General features: G+C 43.1%; 1 protein-coding gene across 5 annotated transcripts; it reads left to right on the top strand.

The window, feature by feature from the left end:
• The first annotated feature begins 1,354 nt into the window (after positions 1 to 1,354).
• Positions 1,355 to 19,350, top strand: grb7 (growth factor receptor bound protein 7). 5 transcript variants are annotated; one of them, XM_084141841.1, is made up of 14 exons: positions 1,355 to 1,433; positions 6,470 to 6,651; positions 6,911 to 7,031; positions 13,165 to 13,321; positions 13,630 to 13,751; positions 14,409 to 14,483; positions 14,826 to 14,963; positions 15,526 to 15,636; positions 15,728 to 15,826; positions 16,020 to 16,211; positions 16,602 to 16,659; positions 16,774 to 16,861; positions 16,978 to 17,071; positions 17,344 to 19,350. In XM_084141841.1, the coding sequence occupies exons 2-14, from the start codon at positions 6,479 to 6,481 to the stop codon at positions 17,488 to 17,490; spliced, it is 1,575 nt and encodes a 524-aa protein (XP_083997967.1). In that variant the 5' UTR covers positions 1,355 to 1,433; positions 6,470 to 6,478; the 3' UTR covers positions 17,491 to 19,350. The 5 variants fall into 5 exon arrangements, with proteins under 5 accessions (XP_083997967.1, XP_083997969.1, XP_083997966.1 ...); XM_084141843.1 differs by having other exon boundaries at positions 1,414 to 1,433; positions 6,466 to 6,651; XM_084141840.1 differs by having other exon boundaries at positions 1,415 to 1,505.
• The last annotated feature ends 1,693 nt before the right edge of the window (positions 19,351 to 21,043 follow it).

Here is a 21,043-nt window from a genome sequence, read left to right as displayed (position 1 = left end):
CACAGTAAGAACATCATACCAAAGGTCAAGCATGGTGGTGGTGGTGTGATGGATTGGGGATGCTTTGCTGCCTCAGGACCTGGACGACTTGCCTTAATAGAAGGAACCATGAATTCTGCTCTGTATCAGAGAATTCTACAGGAGAATGTCAGACCATCCGTCTGTGAGCTGAAGCTGAAGCGCGGCTGGGTCATGCAGCAAGACAATGATCCAAAACACACAATCAAGTCTGCATGAAAATTGCTAAAAAGCAACAAATTGGAAGTTTTGGAATGGCCTAGTCAAAGTCCAGACCTAATCCCAATTGAGATGTTGTGGCAGGACTTTAAACGAGCAGTTCATGCTTGAAAACCCACACGTCACTGAGTAAAAGCAGTTCTGCCTGGAAGAATGGGCCAAAATTCCTCCACAGTGATGTGAGAGACTGATCAACAACTACAGGAATCATTTGGTTGGAGTCATTGCAGCTAAAGGTGGCACAACCAGTTATTGAGTGTAAGGGGGCAATTACTTTTTCACACAGGGGAATTGGGTGTTGCATAACTTTGTTTATGAAATAAATGAAATACGTAATTGTTGTGTTATTTGTTCACTTATGTTCCCTTTATCTAATATTAGGTTTTGGTTGAAGATCTGATAACATTCAGTATTACAAATATACAAAAGTAGAGAAAATTAGAAAGGGGGCAAATACTTTTTCATAGCACTGTAGTCTGTTGCGATCTTCACTTGGCTCCTCTTTCCTATATTAAGGGGCTTGAAAATACATATTTTCGACTTCTGGAAAATGTATTTTCACCTTTCTTTCAGCACCTAAAATGCACCTGATGTCAATGTCTGGAAAAGACGTCTAAAATACTAAAGTACTAAATGCAGGGAAAGAAACATCCCAAAGCATACGAATTGCCCTGGGGCCACGTTGGAGTATCATCTGTCTTTGACGTCTTGTTTTCAGGGGGAGGAAGGATGTGCTAAATGTCAAAATAACACTTTAATTTGCCTACATAATATGGTCATAATCATAATAAAATATGTGATTGACTTGATTGAGATTGGAAATTGACATAAGATATTGACATGACGCATTTCACAGCTTTACAAGTTGGCTGCTACTGGACCTTATGCAATGAAATAATTGTGAAGGGTTACACACAAGGTTACATTACACACCTTGATAAAACATATTAAATATTACATGTGTTCAAATACTATCTGTGAATCTGTCATTATTTGAACAATATGACCTACTTTCTGGAACTGTTCCCAATAGGTGAGGTGAGGAAAGACATGTAGCCTACTTTACTTTAGAAGAAAGGGGTGTGTGTAGCTCACCTACCACCATGCAAGGCACGCTCCTCCCGAGGGTGTGTGATAAAGGCAGAAGTGAAGTTACGGTTGAGGGGAAGCTGAAAACACTACGTCGGAAGGAAGAGGTAGGTGAAATTCGCTGGTGGTAGTTGTTCAATATGCCCGGCAGCTGACATCTCGCCGTACCCAATTATAAGGTAAATTTATTGGATTGAAATGGCGCAGTGACTGGACCAGATATAGCGAGGAAGCGCTTCATATAAGAATAGAACAGAATCTGCGAGCGACGTGTGATCTACAGGTGCACTGGTAACACTATCCCTGTTGTTGACGGCTGAGGTGCAAATTATATATAGTTTAACAGAAGTGTTCTCAAAATGAAACGACAACTACCAGTTTTTCCCCACCGATTTTCACCGTACAATGAAATGCCTAGTAGGATAGGAAAATGTATCCCAATACAGTTTAATTGAGGTTGCGCATAAGCTAGTCTACATATCATTTTAAATGTTGATATTTGGTTGGGTTGTTAACCAAACACATTAATTTTGTAATGCAGTAAATAGCCTAAAGTTAAGGCTATCTTACAAACTAATGTAACGGTATTTATTCAACCTTTAAAATGAGTAACATCCGTGTCTACATTTTGAGGTTAGCCCAATATAACTATTAATGTCTTCTTATGTAATCATAGAAAGCGTGTATGTTCAAGATAACATGCAAAAGTCGCAGGTCTTCACAATTGCTATAAAAATCTTCGCAGAATCTCGAACAGCATTGATCACTTGCACTATGTACTTTAAAAGTGAACTCAACGGCAATCCAGGACATTTGGTTGTGCTGTTAGATGAAGCACAGTGATAACACATGAAGTTGTTGTATAAGTACAAAATATCTAACATTGTATTCCCATTGGACCTTTTTTCTCCTTTTAAATGATTGAACACGCAGTGATAACACATTTAGATGACAACTAAACCAAAAATCAGACATTGTTTTTCCATTGGAATTTGGTTGTGCTTTTATACTGAACAAAAATATAAACGCAACAATTTCAAAGATTTTACTGAGTTACAGTTCATATAAGGAAATCAGTCAATTTAAATGAATTAATTAGGCCCTAATCTATGGATTTCACGTGACTGGGCAGGGGTGCAGCCATGGGTGGGCCTGGGCGGGCATAGGCCGACCCACTGGGCAGCTAGGTCCACCCACTGGGGAGACAGGCCCAAACAATCAGAATACGTTTTTCCCCACAAAAGGGCTGTATTATAGACAGAAATACTCCTCAGCACCCCCCACCCCACCGCAGACTGCGTCTGCGTTTGTGAGGCCGGTTGGACGTACTGCCAAATTCTCTAAAACGACTTTGGAGGCAGCTTATGGTAGAGAAATTAACATTAAATTCTGTGGCAACAGCTCTGTTGGACATTCTTGGAGTCAGCATGCCAATTGTACGCTCCCTCAAAACTTGAGACATCTGTGGCATTGTGTTGTGACAAAACTGCACATTTTAGTGGCCTTTTATTGTCACCAGCACAAGGTGCACCTGTGTAATGATCATGCTGTTTAATCAGGTTCTTGATATGCCACACCTGTCAGCTAGATGGATTATCTTGGCAAAGGAGAAATGCTCACTAACAGGGATGTAAACAAATTTGTGCACAACATTTTAGAGATACGCTTTTTGTGTATGGAATATTTCAGGGATTTTTAATTTCAGCTCATGACACATGGGACCAACTTTACATGTTGCGTTTATATTTTTGTTCAGTGTAGATAGTTGTAAGCATAGTGATATCACATTGGGAATTCTACAAACTTTTGGCAATTTTTGAGTGGGTGAATAAAGGTTGAAATCTCATTGATCAACGTCAACCAAATATTACCCACATTTCCATGTTGAAGTGACGTGGTGTTCCCAGGGGGATATTAAATGAATTTGGCCAAGGGGTATGTCAAACAAATTTAGAGGGTACAATAAAATACAATGTAATAGTATTCATCAACAATAGGCTACCCTTAGATGCACAACAGGGCCTGGGAGGCTCACAGTACTCCATCAATTATCCAGTTTTCAACTCAATACTTGTATTCGCTAAAAAATGTTATTTAAGATTTAAAACTGCAAAATGTTCTCTTTGTCCCATGGCAAAATGTGTAGAATTTCCCGAGACGTGGTTAGGCCAGCCATGCGCTGCAGCAGTCATAGTAAAACAACTTGTATGCTATTTTTATCGCATTCTAAAGTCAGAGTTGTGTTCTGATTTTGACGCTGTCCCTGATTAATTGAAATCTCAAAAGGGGTCCCTGAACCCCTGGGCTAGCCTACCTGCCTACCAATATTACATTTAAAAATTGAGTCTCTTTTTCTTTTTTCTTTCTTTTCTTTCTTTTCTTTCTTTTCTTTCTTTCTTTCTTTCTTTCTTTCTTTCTTTCTTTCTTTCTTTCTTTCTTTCTTTCTTTCTTTCTTTCTTTCTTTCTTTCTTTCTTTCTTTCTTTCTTTCTTTCTTTCTTTCTTTCTTTCTTTCTTTCTTTCTTTCTTTCTTTCTTTCTTTCTTTCTTTCTTTCTTTCTTTCTTTCTTTCTTTCTTTCTTTCTTTCTTTCTTTCTTTCTTTCTTTCTTTCTTTCTTTCTTTCTTTCTTTCTTTCTTTCTTTCTTTCTTTCTTTCTTTCTTTCTTTCTTTCTTTCTTTCTTTCTTTCTTTCTTTCTTACTCTAGACAGGATGAGGACAGGTGTCTGAGTATCAGTATGAGTTGTTGGCACAGAGTCAAGACATGCCAGTGCCACAGACAATTGTCTGGAGTTTCTGTCTGTCCGGACTCTATGTCCTGAACCTTTCCGGCAGGGTACACAGCTCGCTCTATTGCTCTCTCGCATGTGTGACCTCATCACTGCTTATCTATTTGTTGATTGATGGCCAACTAATCCGTTTCCAAATGTTTGTCCATCCTCGAGTTAGTATCAGGAGTAATAGTATGTTTTTTGAAGGATTATTTTTATTATGTCTTTTGTGGCCTAGTTATACCTAGTTATGTAATACTATTTGCTGATGTATTTAAGAACATACACACACACAAACACACACACACACATAAACAAACACTAATTGGTGCTCAAATAAGGAGCAGCAGCAAGCTTTACGTGATACACATTGAAAATCTTGTACATACAATGGCCCTTTGTGTCCACTCAGTGGGAGCCCCATAACGCTGCCACCCACTGTTGTTTGCTCTGTAGAAACAATTACTGCACCTCACCCAGTCTAGTCTGCCTGCCTGATCCAGGCAATTTGTTCCTTTCGAAATTGTAGTCTGCCAGCATTCTTCTGATCATTATAAGCACTATATCCTGCATAGCAACACAAAACAAAGGATATAAACTCACTGTCAACTGCGTTTATTTTCAGCAAACTTAACATGTGTAAATATTGTATGAACATAACAAGATTCAGCAACTGAGACATAAACTGAACAAGTTCCACAGACATGTGACTAACAGAAATTGAATTATGTGTCCCTGAACAAAGGGGGGGTCAAAATCAAAAGTAACAGTCAGTATCTGGTGTGGCCACAAGCTGCATTAAGTACTTCGGTGCATCAGATTTGCCAGTTCTTGCTGAGAGATGTTACCCCACTCTTCAAACCAAGGCACCTGCAAGTTCCCGGACATTTCTGGGGGGAATGGCCCTAGCCCTCACCCTCCGATCCAACAGGTCCCAAACGTGCTCAATGGGATTGAGATCTGGGCTCTTTGCTGGCCAATGCAGAACACTGATATTCCTGTCTTGCAGAAAATCATGCAGAGAACGAGCACTATTGCTGGTGGCATTGTCATGCTGGAGGGTCATGTCAAGATGAGCCTGCAGGAAGGGTACCACATGAAGGAGGAGGATGTCTTCCCTGTAACGCACAGCGTTGAGATTGCCTGCAATGACAACAAGCTCAGTCCGATGATGCTGTGACACACCTCCCCAGACCATTACAGATCCTCCACCTCCAAATCGATCCCGCTCCAGAGTACAGGCCTCTGTGTAATGCTCATTCCTTCGACGATAAACGCAAATCCGACCATCACCCCTGGTGAGACACAACCTTGACTCGTCAGTGAAGAGCACTTTTTGCCAGTCCTGTCTGGTCCAGCGATGGTGGGTTTGTGCCCATAGGCGACGTTGTTGCCGGTGATATCTGGTGAGGACCTGCCTTGCAATAGGCCTACAAGCCCTCAGTCCAGCCTCTCTCAGCCTATTGTGGACAGTCTGAGCACTGATGGAGGGATAATTGGCAGTTGTTGTTGCCATCCTGTACCTGTCCCGCAGGTGTGATGTTCGGATGTACCGATCCTGTGCAGGTGTTGTTACATGTGGTCTGCCACTGCGAGGACGATCAGCTGTCCGCCCTGTCTCCCTGTAGCGCTGTCTTAGGCGTCTCACAGTACGGACATTGCAATTTATTGCCCTGGCCACATCTGCAGTCCTCATGCCTCCTTGCAGCATGCCTAAGGCACGTTCACGCAGATGAGCAGGGACCCTGGGCATCTTTTTTTTGTGTTTTTCAGAGTCACTAGAAAGGCCTCTTTAGTGTCCTAAGTTTTCATAACTGTGACCTTAATTGCCTACGGTCTGTAAGCTGTTAGTGTCTTAACGACCGTTCCACAGGTGCATGTTCATTAATTGTTTATGGTTCATTGAACAAGCATGGAAAACAGTGTTTAAACCCTTTACAATGAAGATCAGTGAAGTTATTTGGATTTTTACGAATTATCTTTGAAAGACAGGGTCCTGAGAAAGGGATGTTTCGTTTTTTTTGCTGAGTTTAGCTTGTCAATTTGAAAGAGAGAGAGAGAGCTTTGATGCTTGTTGTGCCAGCATAGTGGTTGAGTATGCAATGGAGTTGGCAGCAGGTGTGATGTTTTCATTCTCAACTGTTGCTTCTGTGACTAATACCGTGTCATAACACTGAAACCGAGCAAGGTGTTAGGACATGAATACATGTTGTGACATTTTTCACGCACTATGGAAATACTGGTTTCCTTGTTTTTTTTAGGCACATTGGCCATTGGCTGTAAATTATATTGTCACAAAACTCTGGCTGAACTCTTGAAACTACTGCATGTGATTACTAAGATACTTTCACTCTCTCTCACTCACTCACTGAGCCAGGTCATTTTAATGGAGGTCCAAGGTCAATGGCCGGAGGTCTTCGAGGGCTCTGACAGACAAGAGGACTCTGGTTGGGAGGATGAACTGCTGGGTAGCTCCACAATCACCTTGGCTCCTCTGGTGGCCAACCCTCCTCCCCCTCCCGTTCGCCGATCCCAGCCCCTCGTCATCCGCAGAAGCAGGTAGGCCTACCTGACTTGACTTACACAATGGCCATGACTCTTTGGTTGGCAGTGAATGAGACATGTTCGAATATTGGGTCATATGTCACATCATGTTTTTGTAACCTTCATAAACAGACTATCCTGAAAATAGAGACACTTTTAATATAAATGGATTGTGTAATCGATTGGTTATATTGTGTGAAAAATGTTATTTTCCTTTTTATACATTGTTGTATTATTGTATTTGCGACTCACTTGTTTTTATACATTTTTCCAGAATGAAAAGCGTGGAACTGTCCTCTGTTCCCTCTATACCCAATCCCTTTCCAGAGCTGTGCAGCCCCTCTCAATCCCCAGTCCTGATTGGCTCTCTCTCACCGCCGAGAAGTGACACACATGTAAGTTCAAGGGCTGAATTCAGCCAAGCCTACATTTATAATATTATTATTATTATAATGTGATTGGCTATGCAATCTTCAGGGATATTTTGCTGCATTCATTTGATTGGCCATGGGTAGGTAGAACTGTCATATTGATAACATTGCCTCTTTGGAATACAGTATAAGTTAATTTGACTGGGTCTGGCAGAGAGGCCTCCAGAGGGGGTATCATGGATTAATGTTATTGACTGTGTGGTTCGCAGGGGTTAATTTGATTTGCAGAGGCCCCTGGGTATGCTTGTGTGTATTTAACGCCAGGCGACAGACTGACACAATGCCATAGATGCTCCTGGGCATGACAACACTCACTCACCACATACAAGCGTGCCACACGCACATTCTAATACACACACATAAAGACAAACAAAAACACACAATTTTCCTCCAATTACTTCCACTATACTTGTGGTATAGTTGCACAAACAAATTCCATAACGTTGTGACACCATCCATCACTGTCCGGATTAACATAGGTTTGAAGGTTAGTTTTTAAGGTCAGTAGAGCTATGTTAGTAACTTTACGTTCATGCAATCTTCTCTTTGCCTCAGGCTAAAGCCTTAAAGTAGTTGCATATTTTTGAAAACAGCTCAGAACTGACCTTCGATCTCCATACAAATAAATGTCAGTTTACATTCAATGTAAGGCGATTGTAAAATGGCAAATTATGCCATGTCAAGGACATTTTGTTTAAAATGCCCTACTTATGTGTTTAATGTACTGTATGTACCTAGCTACTAGGTACAGATTGGTTTTGTTTTGCCCCATGGCTACTGCAAACATCAGAGCAAAAATGTTCAACATTTCACTAAGCTATTTTGCTGACGGGTTGAATTCAGCGGATATTGATATCTTGCTCGGAAAGAATGTGCAAACATCCCCTATGAGCAGCGTTGGAGATTTGTTATTTTTTTTAAATAACTTGTTACAGTGTTACTTACTATGAAAAGTAACTTGTTACATTACTTTTGCGTTACCAAACACCTCTGAAGATGCCTTGTGCGTGTTAGTCATTAATTCCTATGCCCAGTAAAAGGCGCACACTACCTTTTGAATGGCTTGCATAGCCTAAACAAGGGGTGCAACTTTCACTGGGGACAGGGGGGACACCCCCACATTCTGAAATTGCATGTATGCCCCCCCCCCCCCCCCCAGTTTTATCATTGGAATGTGATACAAACGAGGCAACGGTGTGCTTTAGGACCATGCGTACGCCTCCGAGCGGTCGGGTAGGCTGTTTGGAGTGTTTATCTGACTGAAAAAATATGTAGTAATTATGTCCCCCTCCCACTTCTAAAACCAAAGTTGCGCCCCTGGCCTAAACTATCTGCAGTCTATAACTCTGGGCTATACCAACTCTACTAATAATGACAGACGCAATATCTCCTTTACAATACTTAAAACAAATTATTTGCCTTTGTTGAATTATTTACACAGTGCCTTCGGAAAGTATTCAGACCCCTTGACTTTTTCCACGTTTTGTTACGTTACAGCCTTATTCTAAAATGGATTAAAAAAAAAAATAATCCTCATCAATCTACACACAATACCCCATAATGACGAAAAGCGAAAACAGGATTTTTAGACATTTATGAAATGTATTACAAAATAAAAACAGATACCTAATTTACATAAGTATTCAGACCCTTTGCTATGAGACTCGAAATTGAGCTCAGGTGCATCCTGTTTCCATTGAGCATCCTTGATGTTTCTACAACTTGATTGGAGTCCACCTGTGGTAAATTCAATTGATTGGACATGATTTGGAAAGGCACACACCCTTCTATATAAAGTCCCACAGTTGACAGTGCATGTCAGAGCAAAAACCAAGCAATGAGGTCGAAGGAATTGTCCGTAGAGCTCCGAGACAGGATTGTGTCGAGGCACAGATCTGGGGAAGGGTACAACATTTTTTTTGCAGCATTGAAGGTCCCCAAGAACACAGTGGCCTCCATCATTCTTAAATGGAAGTAGTTTGGAACCACCAAGACTCTTCCTAGATCTGGCCGCCCAGCCAAACTGAGCAATCTGGGGAGAAAGGCCTTGGTCAGGGAGGTGACCAAGAACCCGATGGTCACTCTAACAGAGCTCTAGAGTTCCTCTGTGGAAATGGGAGAACCATCCAGAAGGACAACCATCTCTGCAGCACTCCACTCATTTTATTTATTTTACCTTTATTTAACTAGGCAAGTCAGTTAAGAACAAATTCTTATTTACAATGACCGACTACACCGGCCAAACCCGGATGACGCTGGGCCAATTGTGCTACAGCCTGGAATCAAACCAGGGGGTCTGTAGTGACGCCTCAAGCACTGGGATGCAGTGCCTTAGACCGCTGCGCCACTCAGGAGCCCATCAGGCCTTTATGGTAGTGGCCAGACGGAAGCTATAACAGCCTGCTTGGAGTTTGCCAAAAGGCACCTAAAGACTCTCAGACCATGAGAAACAAGATTCTCTGGTCTGATGAAACCAAGATTGAACTCTTTGGCCGGAATGCCAACCGTCACATCTGGAGGAAACCTGGCACCATCCCTACGGTGAAGCATGGTGGTGGCAGCATCATGCTGTGGGGATGTTTTTCAGCGGCAGGGACGTGGAGACTAGTCAGGAAAGATGAACGGAGAAAAGTACTGAGATATCCTTGATGAAAACCTGCTCCAGAGTGCTCAGAACCTCAGACTGGGGCGAAGGTTCACCTTCCAACAGGAGAACGATCCTAAGCACACAGCCAAGACAATGCAGGAGTGGCTTCGGGACCTCTCTGAATGTCCTTGAGTAGCCCAGCCAGAGCCCGGACTTGAACCCAATCGAACATCTCTGGAGAGAACTGAAAATAGCTGTGTAGAGCTTGAGAGGATCTGCAGAGAGAAATGGGAGAAACTCCCCGAATACAGATGTGCCAAGCTTGTAGCGTCATACCCAAGAAGACTCGAGGCAGTAATCGCTGCCAAAGGTACTTCAACAAAGTACTGAGTAAAGGGTCTGAATACTTACACTACCGGTCACTTACACACCTACTCATTGAAAGGTTTATCTTTATTTTTACTATTTTCTACATTGTAGAATAATGAAATAACACATATGGAATCATGTAGTAACCAAAAAAGTGTTAAACAAATCTAAATATTTGGTATATTTGATATTCTTCAAATAGCTACCCTTTGCCTTGATGACAGCTTTGCACACTCTTGGTATTCTCTCAACCAGCTTCACCTGGAATGCTTTTCCAACAGTCTTGAAGGAGTTCCCACATATTCTGAGCACTTGTTGGCTGCTTTTCCTTCACTTTGCAGTCCGCCTCATCCCAAACCATCTCAATTTGGTTGAGGTTGGGGGATTGTGGAGGCCAGGTCATCTGATGCAGCACTCCATCACTCTCCTTCTTGGTAAAATAGCCCTTACACCGCCTGGAGGTGTGTTGGGTTATTGTCCTGTTGAAAAACAAATGATAGTCCTGCTAAGCACAAAGCAGATGGGCTGGCGTATCGCTGCAGAATGCTGTGGTAGCAGTGCTGGTTAAGTGTGCCTTGAATTCTCAATAAATCTCAGACCGTGTCACCAGCAAAGCACCCCCACACCATAACACCACCACCTCCATGCTTTACGGTGGGAAATACACGTGCAGAGATCATCCGTTCACCCACACCGCATCTCACAAAGACACGGCGGTTGGAACCAAAAATCTCCAATTTGGACTCCTGACTAAAGGACACTTTTCCACCGGTCTAATGTCCATTGCTCTTGTTTCTTGGCCCAAGCAAGTCTCTTCTTCATATTAGTGTCCTTTAGTAGTGGTTTCTTTGCAGCAATTTGACCATGAAGGCCTGATTCACACAGTCTACTCTGAAAAGTTGATGTTGAGATGTGTCTGTTACTTGAACTCTGTGAAGCATTTATTTGGGCTACAATTTCTGAGGCTGGTAACTCTAATGAACGTATCCTCTGCAGCAGAGGTAACTCTGGGTCTTCCATTCCTGTGGCTGTCCTCATGAGAGCCAGTTTAATCATAGTGCTTGATGGTTTTTGCGACTGTACTTGAAGAAACTTTCAAAGTTCTTGAAATGTTCCGTATTGACTGACCTTCATGTCTTAAAGTAACGATGGACTGTCATTTCTCTTTGCTTATTTGAGCTGATCTTGCCATAATATGGAATTGGACTTTTACCAAATAGGGCTATCTTCTGTATACCCCCCCTACCTTGCCACAACACAACTGATTGGCTCAAACGCAGTAAGAAGGAAAGAAATTCCCCAAATTAACTTTTTAAGAAGGCACACTTGTTATTTGAAATGCATTCCAGGTGACTACCTCATGACGCTGGTTGAGAGAATACCAAGAGTGTGCAAAGCTGTGATGAAGGCAAAGGGTGGCTTTTTGAAGAATCACACTTTTTTGGTTACTACATGATTCCATATGTGTTATTTCATAGTTTTGATGTCTTCACTATTATTCTACAATGTAGGAAATAGTCAAAATAAAGAAGAAACCTTGAATGAGTAGGTTTTCTAAGACTTTTGACCGGTAGTGTATTTACATTTTAGTCATTTAGCAGATGTGATATGTCCGTTTCTTTTCTTCAAATTTTTATAAATTTCCAAATTTTCTAAAAACCTGCTTTTGCTTCGTCATTATGGGGTATTGTGTGTAGATTGATGTGGGGGGGGGAAATGATTTAAGCAATTTTAGAATAAGGCTGTAACGTAACAAAATGTGGAAAAGGTCAAGGGGTCTGAATACTTTGCGAATGCACTGTATCAAACCAACTGGGCAAAGTGAAATGAGAGTTGAAATATCAGAACAACTGGCTACCAATCTGTTTTACCCACTGATATGAACTGGGCAGAGAGATAACTATACAATCACATTGTGTTGTGACCTTTCCATTATGTTTAATTTTATATTCTTATCAACTGAGCCTAACTCTTATCTAGCTACATTGTTTGCTTTATTACCAGACAATAAATGGGGCACTCGCCTGAACCCAATGATCCTGTGTTTGTGTGTGAATCCTGCAAGTAGCATCAGTCAAGATTCAATGGGTCACATCTTGCCTTTTCTTCTACCAATTCAAAGTAATGCGAATACTGCCACGATAAAAGCTATTGTCTCTCATCTCGCTAGATATCTAACTGCCGGCTACCATGCCAGCTACCCACCTCAACGTTCGTGCAGGAACAGGAAGAGCGTGACGAACGTTGCCTAGGTGGAGAGATTACTTTTTTTTTTTTTTGCGCCAAGAAAGAAAAAGGGAAATAATATTGTAGAAGTAACTGATTACTTTAAAAAAAACAACGAACGCTTTAGTTTACTCGTTACCACCAAAAAGTAATCGGAGATTACTCTAACGCATTACTTAACACTGCCCACGAGACTCCAAGCATTTGTCCATTATCTGGCCTGTCGTCATCTCTTGCGGAACGAGTCTGCGTTCGCTAAATAACAGGTGAAGTTTAAATCCGGTTGTACTGGTTTTGGAGTTGGCTGAGGAGATCGCTAGAGGCTGCATCGGGAGTGTCACAAGTCCTCAATGTAACCTGTACCTGGCTCTCCTCTCAGGCCTTGGGGGCCCGGGCTAGGCCTTGTGCCAGTCCCAGCAGACCGGTTCTGGAACAAGGTAGGAGGAGGGACAGAGGAGGTGAAAGATCTTGTAAATAAGAGGGGGAGAGAGAGAGAGCGGTAGAGAGATTGAACAAGACAAGTTCAAGGGGAGGGTGAAGTGTCAAGGGAGATAAAGGATTATTTTGAGCTGTCACTATAAAAGCTGTTGACTGATTCTTGCCATCAGAAACCCAGTCTCTCACCCTGGTTAAGCTTTGATGTGACAGTTCCTATTGCTATTAATTCATATTGTTCATTTATGATGTTCATTTATGATGTGCACTTTGCCCGTTGACACTAGCGTGCCAGCAGTAACATCATCTCTTTTTAATCCTTTAATTTATTTTCATTGTTGTTTTTTTTTGTTGCCTTGATGTTGGATTTGGTTTTGTTTGTGTTTGTCTTGGTATGCATGTGTATGTACGTTGAATATTGCACAATGTACTCCGTTTTCTCAATGTAGTATCTCTTTCTCTGTCTGGTTCTCTGTCTAGCTGATCAAGGTGTTTGGTGAGGACAGTCACAGTCGGTCCCTGTGGGTGATACCCAGGGCCACAGCCAGGGATGTGTGCCATTTGTTGGTGCAGACAGCCCACTGCAGCGACCAGGAGAACTGGGCTCTGATAGAGCTGCATCCAGCCCTGGGCCTGGGTAAGACTGGACTGCACACTGTCCAAACATTGCCCAGCAAAATGCCATTATTGGCATTCCAATTATTTGCAATTGTTTTTGGAATGTTCGTGGGTTTTCTAAAGGCGAGTTTACATCAAAAAGATTAGACGAGATGAGACAACTGGAGTACGGTGTCCATATTAGGACAGCGTCAGACTCATAAGGAGTTGGTTTCAGACTCACTCTGACTTGAAAAAGCCTGCATACCCAGTAGCACTCCAGGAGGTGGGTTGGCCTCCCCTGTCCTACACTGTGTAAAGTATTTCTCCCTGGGTTTTCCCCCCCAGAGCGAGTTCTGGAGGACCACGAGGTGGTGGTGGAGGTGCAGACTGCCTGGCCCCCAGAGAGCGACACCAAGCTTCTGTTCCGCAAGAACTACGCCAAATATGAGTTCTTCAGGAAACCTGTGGTAGGCCTGCTGAGCTCTTCTGCATCCTCTATCATTTGTCTAGGAAGAGAAGCTATTTCAAAGCCAAATGCCAAAGGCCCTGCTCAATACATAGTCACTCAGAGATCAGCTTAGATGGATGGAAGGAAATTGTGATGAACAGTATAACATACAAGGTGCTCTAACATTATGCATTATATAAAAGGATTCTGATCGGATCTTATGTTATGCCAGATTGTTGGCTGTACTGCTTTTAGTCAGATGTATGAGTAACTGTTTGTTAATAATCACTGTCATCTAGACGTCCTGGTAGAATCAGTGTTAACATTGTGTTCTTATCACATTCACGTTTCTCTTCCTGTTCATTTAACACGGCTGACTTCATACACGCACGCATACACATACTCACATGGTATTTAAAAAAATATATATTTCTTAACTTATTAGCATGGTAGGCAAGTTGATTCGCACAGGTGTGCGTGTCTTTGCATGTACAGACAGTAGGCAAAATAAACCTTTGTCAGGTTTTAAACATTTGCTTTGATTTGCATGACATATTGCCTCAACCCCTTGAAACACTGCTATCAAGACTTGCTCATAACCCTCCATAAAGGCTCTAGAGAGACCTTATGTTATCTAAATAGCCCTTTGGTTTACAACTGTAGCTTCCTGTTACAGCTGTTCTTCCCCGAGCACATGATCTCAGACAGTGCTGATGTCACCAAGGGCATGACCTCAGCAGAACTCATCCAGGTAAGCAGCCTACTGTAGGGAAATAGAACAAGGCCTACTGCCCTGGTATAGCTTCTCCTTTGTTCTGTATGTTAGGTTTCACTCTAGCTGTGGATAAACTAGATGTGAATCCCTATATCAGGTTGTCAGGAAAGTATATCAGGAAACAAATTTAATTGGCAGATATTGAGAATGACATTTCAATCATGTCAGAGGATGTACAGAAACAGTCTTTTGGAATGGTTTTTAGTTCAGTAGTTCAAGTGATTCAATTTTGAACCTTGTTGATTTCAATGCTTTTCTTTGGTTTATCCACTGTATCTTTGTCTTTGACCCAGATGTTGTTTCCTTGCCTCTCTCCAGAATCTGCTGCAGTTGGGGACATGTCCTGAGATCCAGGGCTTCCTCCACGTCAGAGAGCCCAGCCGCAAAGCCTGGAAGAAAGTCTACTTCTTCCTCCGACGTTCAGGCCTCTACTGCTCCACCAAAGGCTCATCAAAGGTTAGCCATGGAGCACAACATTTTGATAGAAATAGAACATCCAGAACAGCTAGCCCCACTGAAAGTAATTTACAAGAAATGGCAAAGGTACATAAAGATGGTGGATTTCAGAAATTACGTTATTGTTTTAGCACTATGCACAGAGTTTCTAAACTACGGTGTGCGACATGGTTTAATAAACCAATAAATCAGCACAATCTACTTTTTTGTTTTTTCAAATTGGTGACGTCTTGGAGCTAAAATTGGGATCATGTATACTGTGCTAATGACGACACAAAAAAAGGGTAACAGAGAGTAATGTACAAGTGGCCAAACTTAGCACACAATGTGTTTGTGGTAAGTGCATGGAGGACACCATTTTCATACATATCCACTATTTAATGCACATTCATTTAGTTTTAGGCTTTCCATTTCAAATCAATGGTTGAATAACTTGGGGCCGCATAGTTACTGTACATGTATGTAGATATTTGTAGTATATTGTTTCGATATGCCCCATCGACAGATAGCATGGACTGTCTGACGGTCTGATTGTCTGTCTCTGATGGTCTGTGTGTCCTAGGAGCCCCGTCACCTCCAGTACGTGGCTGACCTGGAAGACCTGAACGTCTACAGTATCACCAACAGCCGCAAGCTCTATGGTGCCCCTGTGGACTTCACCTTCTGCGTCAAGGTAACCATTACAACCATCCAGGGCTCCGTTCAAGAGAACAATGTTTAGAAATGTTCTGAAATAGGATGCTTAGATGTTTCTTTGTGTGTAGCCCAGCAAAGACCGTATTCGTGCGCAGGACTTGAAGCTGCTGTGTGCGGAGAACGAACAAACACGCACCTGCTGGACCTCTGCATTTAGACTATTCAAGGTGAGGAGAAACCAGTACTCGAATATCATTACATCATGACCTGAACTTTATTATGGAAGCAGATTCATGCCAAAACAAACACAAATAAAAGCATACAAAATGTGGCATACTGGGTAAGATGGTGGATAAATAAAAAAACTTGGTAGATACATGTGCTTACCTTTTTACTTTCCTCCTGTGTCTGCCGGAGCAGTATGGGAGGCAGCTGCATTGTAACTACCAGCTGTCCCAGTCAGCACCTTGCCTTCTGGAGGCTGTGTCTCAGCGGTGTGAGTCGGAGGCCAGCCTGGTCGCCATGGACTTTTCAGGGAAGGCGGGGGGCCGGGTCATCCAGAATGCCTGGGAGGCCCAGAGTGCAGAGAGGGAGGAGGGACAGGCATGGAGGGTAAGGATAACTGGGTAGGATGGTGGGGTGGAGAATGAAACTGGACAGAGATAAAGATCGTTGAGGTGTATTTATTTTTTATCCTTTATTTAACCAGCTAAGTCACATTAAGAATTACATCTATTTTTCAAGTAAGCCCAGCATACATATAGTTCCACATGAGACAACACCACATAAAACACAACAATGAATGGAAGTTAAAACAGTGCAAAGTGTTCCAAGATAATACTAAAATAGAGAGGTCAGGTGACAAAGAGCAGGAACATGGGGATTGGGGTAAGAGGGTCACGGGAGGAATAACAAGCCAACAGACCAAGTTGTTGTTGGAGGTGGGTTAGCATTGTGTGCAGTCTGGAGTTACTAGTGAGTATGACCTCTCTTGTCTCTCAGAGGAGAGAAGCCTTGAGGTGCAGCCTACCCAACCTTACCCCAGGATCTCGGCCCTCTTGTGAGTCCAGTCAAACAAATTGTTTCACATTCACAGTGATTCCCAAACAGAATCTATTTGTTCAGGACATTGATCTAAATGGTAAATGAGTGTGTGTTTGTGTTTATTACACAGCCATCCACAGGACCCAGCCCTGGTTCCATGGTGGTGTGTCGCGAAAGCAGGCCCAGAGGCTGATCGAGGAGCAGGGATTGGTGGACGGGTGTGTGTGCTTGTTGTGGGCACAGCTTTGCATGTAGCTCCTTTGCATGTAGCTTAGTTTGTAAACAACATGCTCACCTTGGGGTGACATCTACCACATTGTGTGTGTGTGTTTAGGATGTTCCTGATTCGCGAGAGCCAGCAGCATGCCCAGTGTTTTGTCCTCTCGCTGTGTTACAAGCTGAAGACCAAACACTACCTCGTCATCCCTGTGAGTGGACTTTCCTCTGCCCCGTCATGTCAGCCTTGCATTGTCCTTATAGCCTTGCTATCTCATAGTATCATACTAGATATATATGATACTGATAGAGTAACAGTGTTTTTCATCATAATTTGGCACAAACAGGTATGCAGATTACAGCTAGTTATCTAACTCCGGTATCATATATATGTTTTTGCGCTAATTGTGTGATCCTGACAGATGAGCATATAAATGATTATTTTATTGTGAAACCCTTTCCTTAAACTCTTTTCTCTGTGCAGTGTGAGGAGGGCGGTAGGAAGTACTACACCATGGACGATGGCCTCACCCTCTTCATTGACCTACTGCAGCTGGTGGAGTTTCACCAGATCAACAAAGGCATCCTCCCTGTCTGCCTCAAACACCCCTGTGTCTGTGTCGCCCTCTGACCACTGTGCTAGGGACACCCCATATGACTCCAGGGACACCCCATATGACTCCAGGGACACCCCATATGACTCCAGGGACACCCCATATGACTCCAGGGACACCCCATATGACCCCAGGGGCACCCTATATGACCACTGGACAAGCGAAACCCAATATGACAACTGGCCTAGGTATATCTGCAAAGTAGTTAAAACGCTGTCAGTTCCACGGTAGCTAGCTAGCTGTACACCGGTAGACTGTGTCCTTCGCCCCTGTGTTTCAGGCACTGTTTTACCGATGGCGAGGGCAGGCGGGAGGTAGGCGGGAGGCGGATGCGACACCTTGTGCTAGCTAACTAGCACACTGTGTCGCTAACTATCAAGCTAGCTAGTACACAGTATCACCGTAGCCCACCGTCTGCTGTGCTAGCAGGAGGCGGGGACGACCGGTAGACAGTGTCCTTCAACCCCGCCTGTCGGGCATTCATGCAGGAACCAACGGGATGCTCGGGGGGGCGTTACGTTACTGCAGATGTGGGAACGCCCCAAATTGTGAGCTGCAGTTGCACACTATTGAAAAAGTAACATATTGCAGCTTTAAGTCCATGCTATAGGTAGTGTGGAAGGGTCTAGACATGGGAGGTCACAGCTATACACCCCTAGCAGTAGCTTTTAAATTATGTATTTTTAATTGAACTTAACTTATTGTAGTTTCAGACATCACCCCCCCCCCCCTCCCCCACCTATTTTAAAAAAAATAATTCATTACTTGCAATCCCTTTTGAGGGTAAGTTTAATTACGCATTTTGCACTGACTTTAGCAGGCACAGCTTTAGGATCTTAGAAAGAGCGCCAGCATTCATGGTAGGATTTTGTGCTATAACCTAAAGAATTTGACTTGCTAAAGGGCTTGTTCACTCCCTTGTGAAGCAGTACCTCTATGGATAGTTGGCTGGATTGCTACAACTGATATCACTGAGTAGATTCTTCAATTTAGAAAGTAACATTGTTGACGCACATCCTTAGGGGCTAGGTGATTTGCAGGTGGAATTGTTGCACATAGAGCCCCTTTCAATGTGTGGGAAACAGTGTGCACGTTCTTCAGTGTACCACTAGAGAGCACTCTTCATACACGGGTAGCAGAGCCAAAGATGTGAGAGTTGATTTGTCATTGAGGAATTGATCAGGGGCTTACCCAGAAAGGTGCAATGTTTTAGAATCAGTTAGAAATAAACTCTATAGAGCTATTATAAATCCATATTCTTCATTTCAGGAATTATCAAGCCTTTTCTGCACAATAAATTTCCATCCGAATGTTCTGTAATATTGCACCATCTTGAATAAGCCCCAGGTTTGGTGAAATACTGTAGCTACTCTGAATGCCTTCTGAATGTTTTTCAATGATGTGTATATGTATGTTTAATTATTGTTTTATGGTTCACTGTGTATGGTTTTCATAATAGGACACAATACTGTGCCTTGTATATTCATATAACGCTTAGAACTCTTAAATGCATATTTCTGCACAATGTTGGTTGAGGGAGAACTATTTTTATATTTAGCTTTTTGTAGTTAGCTGAAAAAGAGATGTGGGCTGTTCATTCCTACTCTGCATGTTCATAGTGTAAACTTACATGTATGGGATTTCTATCAATTACATCAGACTTATTTGAAATCTTGCACTTGCTCATATCTTTTATATGAATAAGTGGTGTTAGATGTGCAACATATACATCTCAAGTTATTCAATGCACAAGGCCAGTTTACATTTGTGCCACATTTTATTTTTTTAAAAATTGAATTAAATTGTATTGTGTGATATGCAACATGGCAAATATCTATATCTCTTTCATAACTGTTTAATAAATAAGTGATTTCTTATGATTTCTTAAATTGCATCTAATTTTCATTTTTGCACTGTAATCATGGCCAGGACCAGATGGAGTTGTCTTATCACTATGGCTACAGTATCTGCATTTACTGTAAATATCTACCAATGAGAGCGCTTTAAATAAATAAATAATAATATGCCATTTAGCAGACGCTTTTATCCAAAGCGACTTACAGTCATGCGTGCATACATTTTTGTGTATGGGTGGTCCCGGGGATCGAACCCACTACCTTGGCGTTACAAGCGCCGTGCTCTACCAGCTGAGCTACAGAGGACCACACTTTACAACATAAACATAACAAGAATGGACCTCAATATTACTGATGAATTTACAGCCTACCGACATGTACAGTGCCTTCAGAAAGTATTACATTTACGTAATTTAGCAGACGCTCTTATCCAGAGCGACTTACAAATTGGTGCATTCACCTTATAGCCAGTGGGATAACCACTTTACAGTATGTTTTTTTTTTTTTCTTTCTTTGGGGTGGGGTAAGGGCGGTAGAAGGATTACTTTATCCTATCCCAGGTTTTCCTTAAAGAGGTGGGGTTTCAAGTGTCTCCGGAAGGTGGTGAGTGACTCCGCTGTCCTGGCATCGTGAGGGAGCTTGTTCCACCATTGGGGTGCCAGAGCAGCGAACAGTTTTGACTGGGCTGAGCGGGAACTGTGCTTCCGCAGAGGTAGGGGGGCCAGCAGGCCAGAGGTGGATGAACGCAATGCCCTCGTTTGGGTGTAGGGACTGATCAGAGCCTGAAGGTACGGAGGTGCCGTTCCCCTCACAGCTCCGTAGGCAAGCACCATGGTCTTGTAGCAGATGCAAGCTTCAACTGGAAGCCAGTGGATTGTGCGGAGCAGCGGGGTGACGTGAGAGAACTTGGGAAGGTTGAACACCAGACGGGCTGCGGCATTCTGGATGAGTTGTAGGGGTTTAATGGCACAGGCAGAGAGCCCAGCCAACAGCGAGTTGCAGTAATCCAGACGGGAGATGACAAGTGCCTGGATTAGGACCTGTGCCGCTTCCTGTGTAAGGCAGGGTCGTACTCTCCGAATGTTGTAGAGCATGAACCTACAGGATCGGGTCACCGCCTTGATGTTAGCGGAAAACGACAGGGTGTTGTCCAGGGTCACGCCAAGGCTCTTCGCACTCTGGGAGGAGGACACAATGGAGTTGTCAACCGTGATGGCGAGATCATGGAACTGGCAGTCCTTCCCCCGGAGGAAGAGCAGCTCTGTCTTGCCGAGGTTCAGCTTGAGGTGGTGATCCGTCATCCACTCTGATATGTCTGCCAGACATGCAGAGATGCGATTCGCCACCTGGTTATCAGAAGGGGGAAAGGAGAAGATTAGTTGTGTGTCGTCTGCATAGCAATGATAGGAGAGGCCATGTGAGGATATGACAGAGCCAAGTGACTTGGTGTATAGCGAGAATAGGAGAGGGCCTAGAACTGAGCCCTGGGGGACACCAGTGGTGAGAGCACGTGGTGCAGAGACAGATTCTCGCCACGCCACTTGGTAGGACCGACCGGTCAGGTAGGACGCAATCCAAGAGTGAGCTGCGCCGGAGATGCCCAACTCGGAGAGGGTGGAGAGGAGGATCTGATGGTTCACAGTATCAAAGGCAGCAGACAGGTCTAGAAGGACAAGTGCAGAGGAGAGAGAGTTAGCTTTAGCAGTGCGGAGAG

The sequence above is a fragment of the Coregonus lavaretus genome (genome assembly GCF_964263955.1).
Source record: "Coregonus lavaretus genome assembly, chromosome: 25".
NCBI classification, from domain to species: domain Eukaryota; kingdom Metazoa; phylum Chordata; class Actinopteri; order Salmoniformes; family Salmonidae; genus Coregonus; species Coregonus lavaretus.
This window is presented reverse-complemented; position numbering and strand designations above follow the sequence as displayed.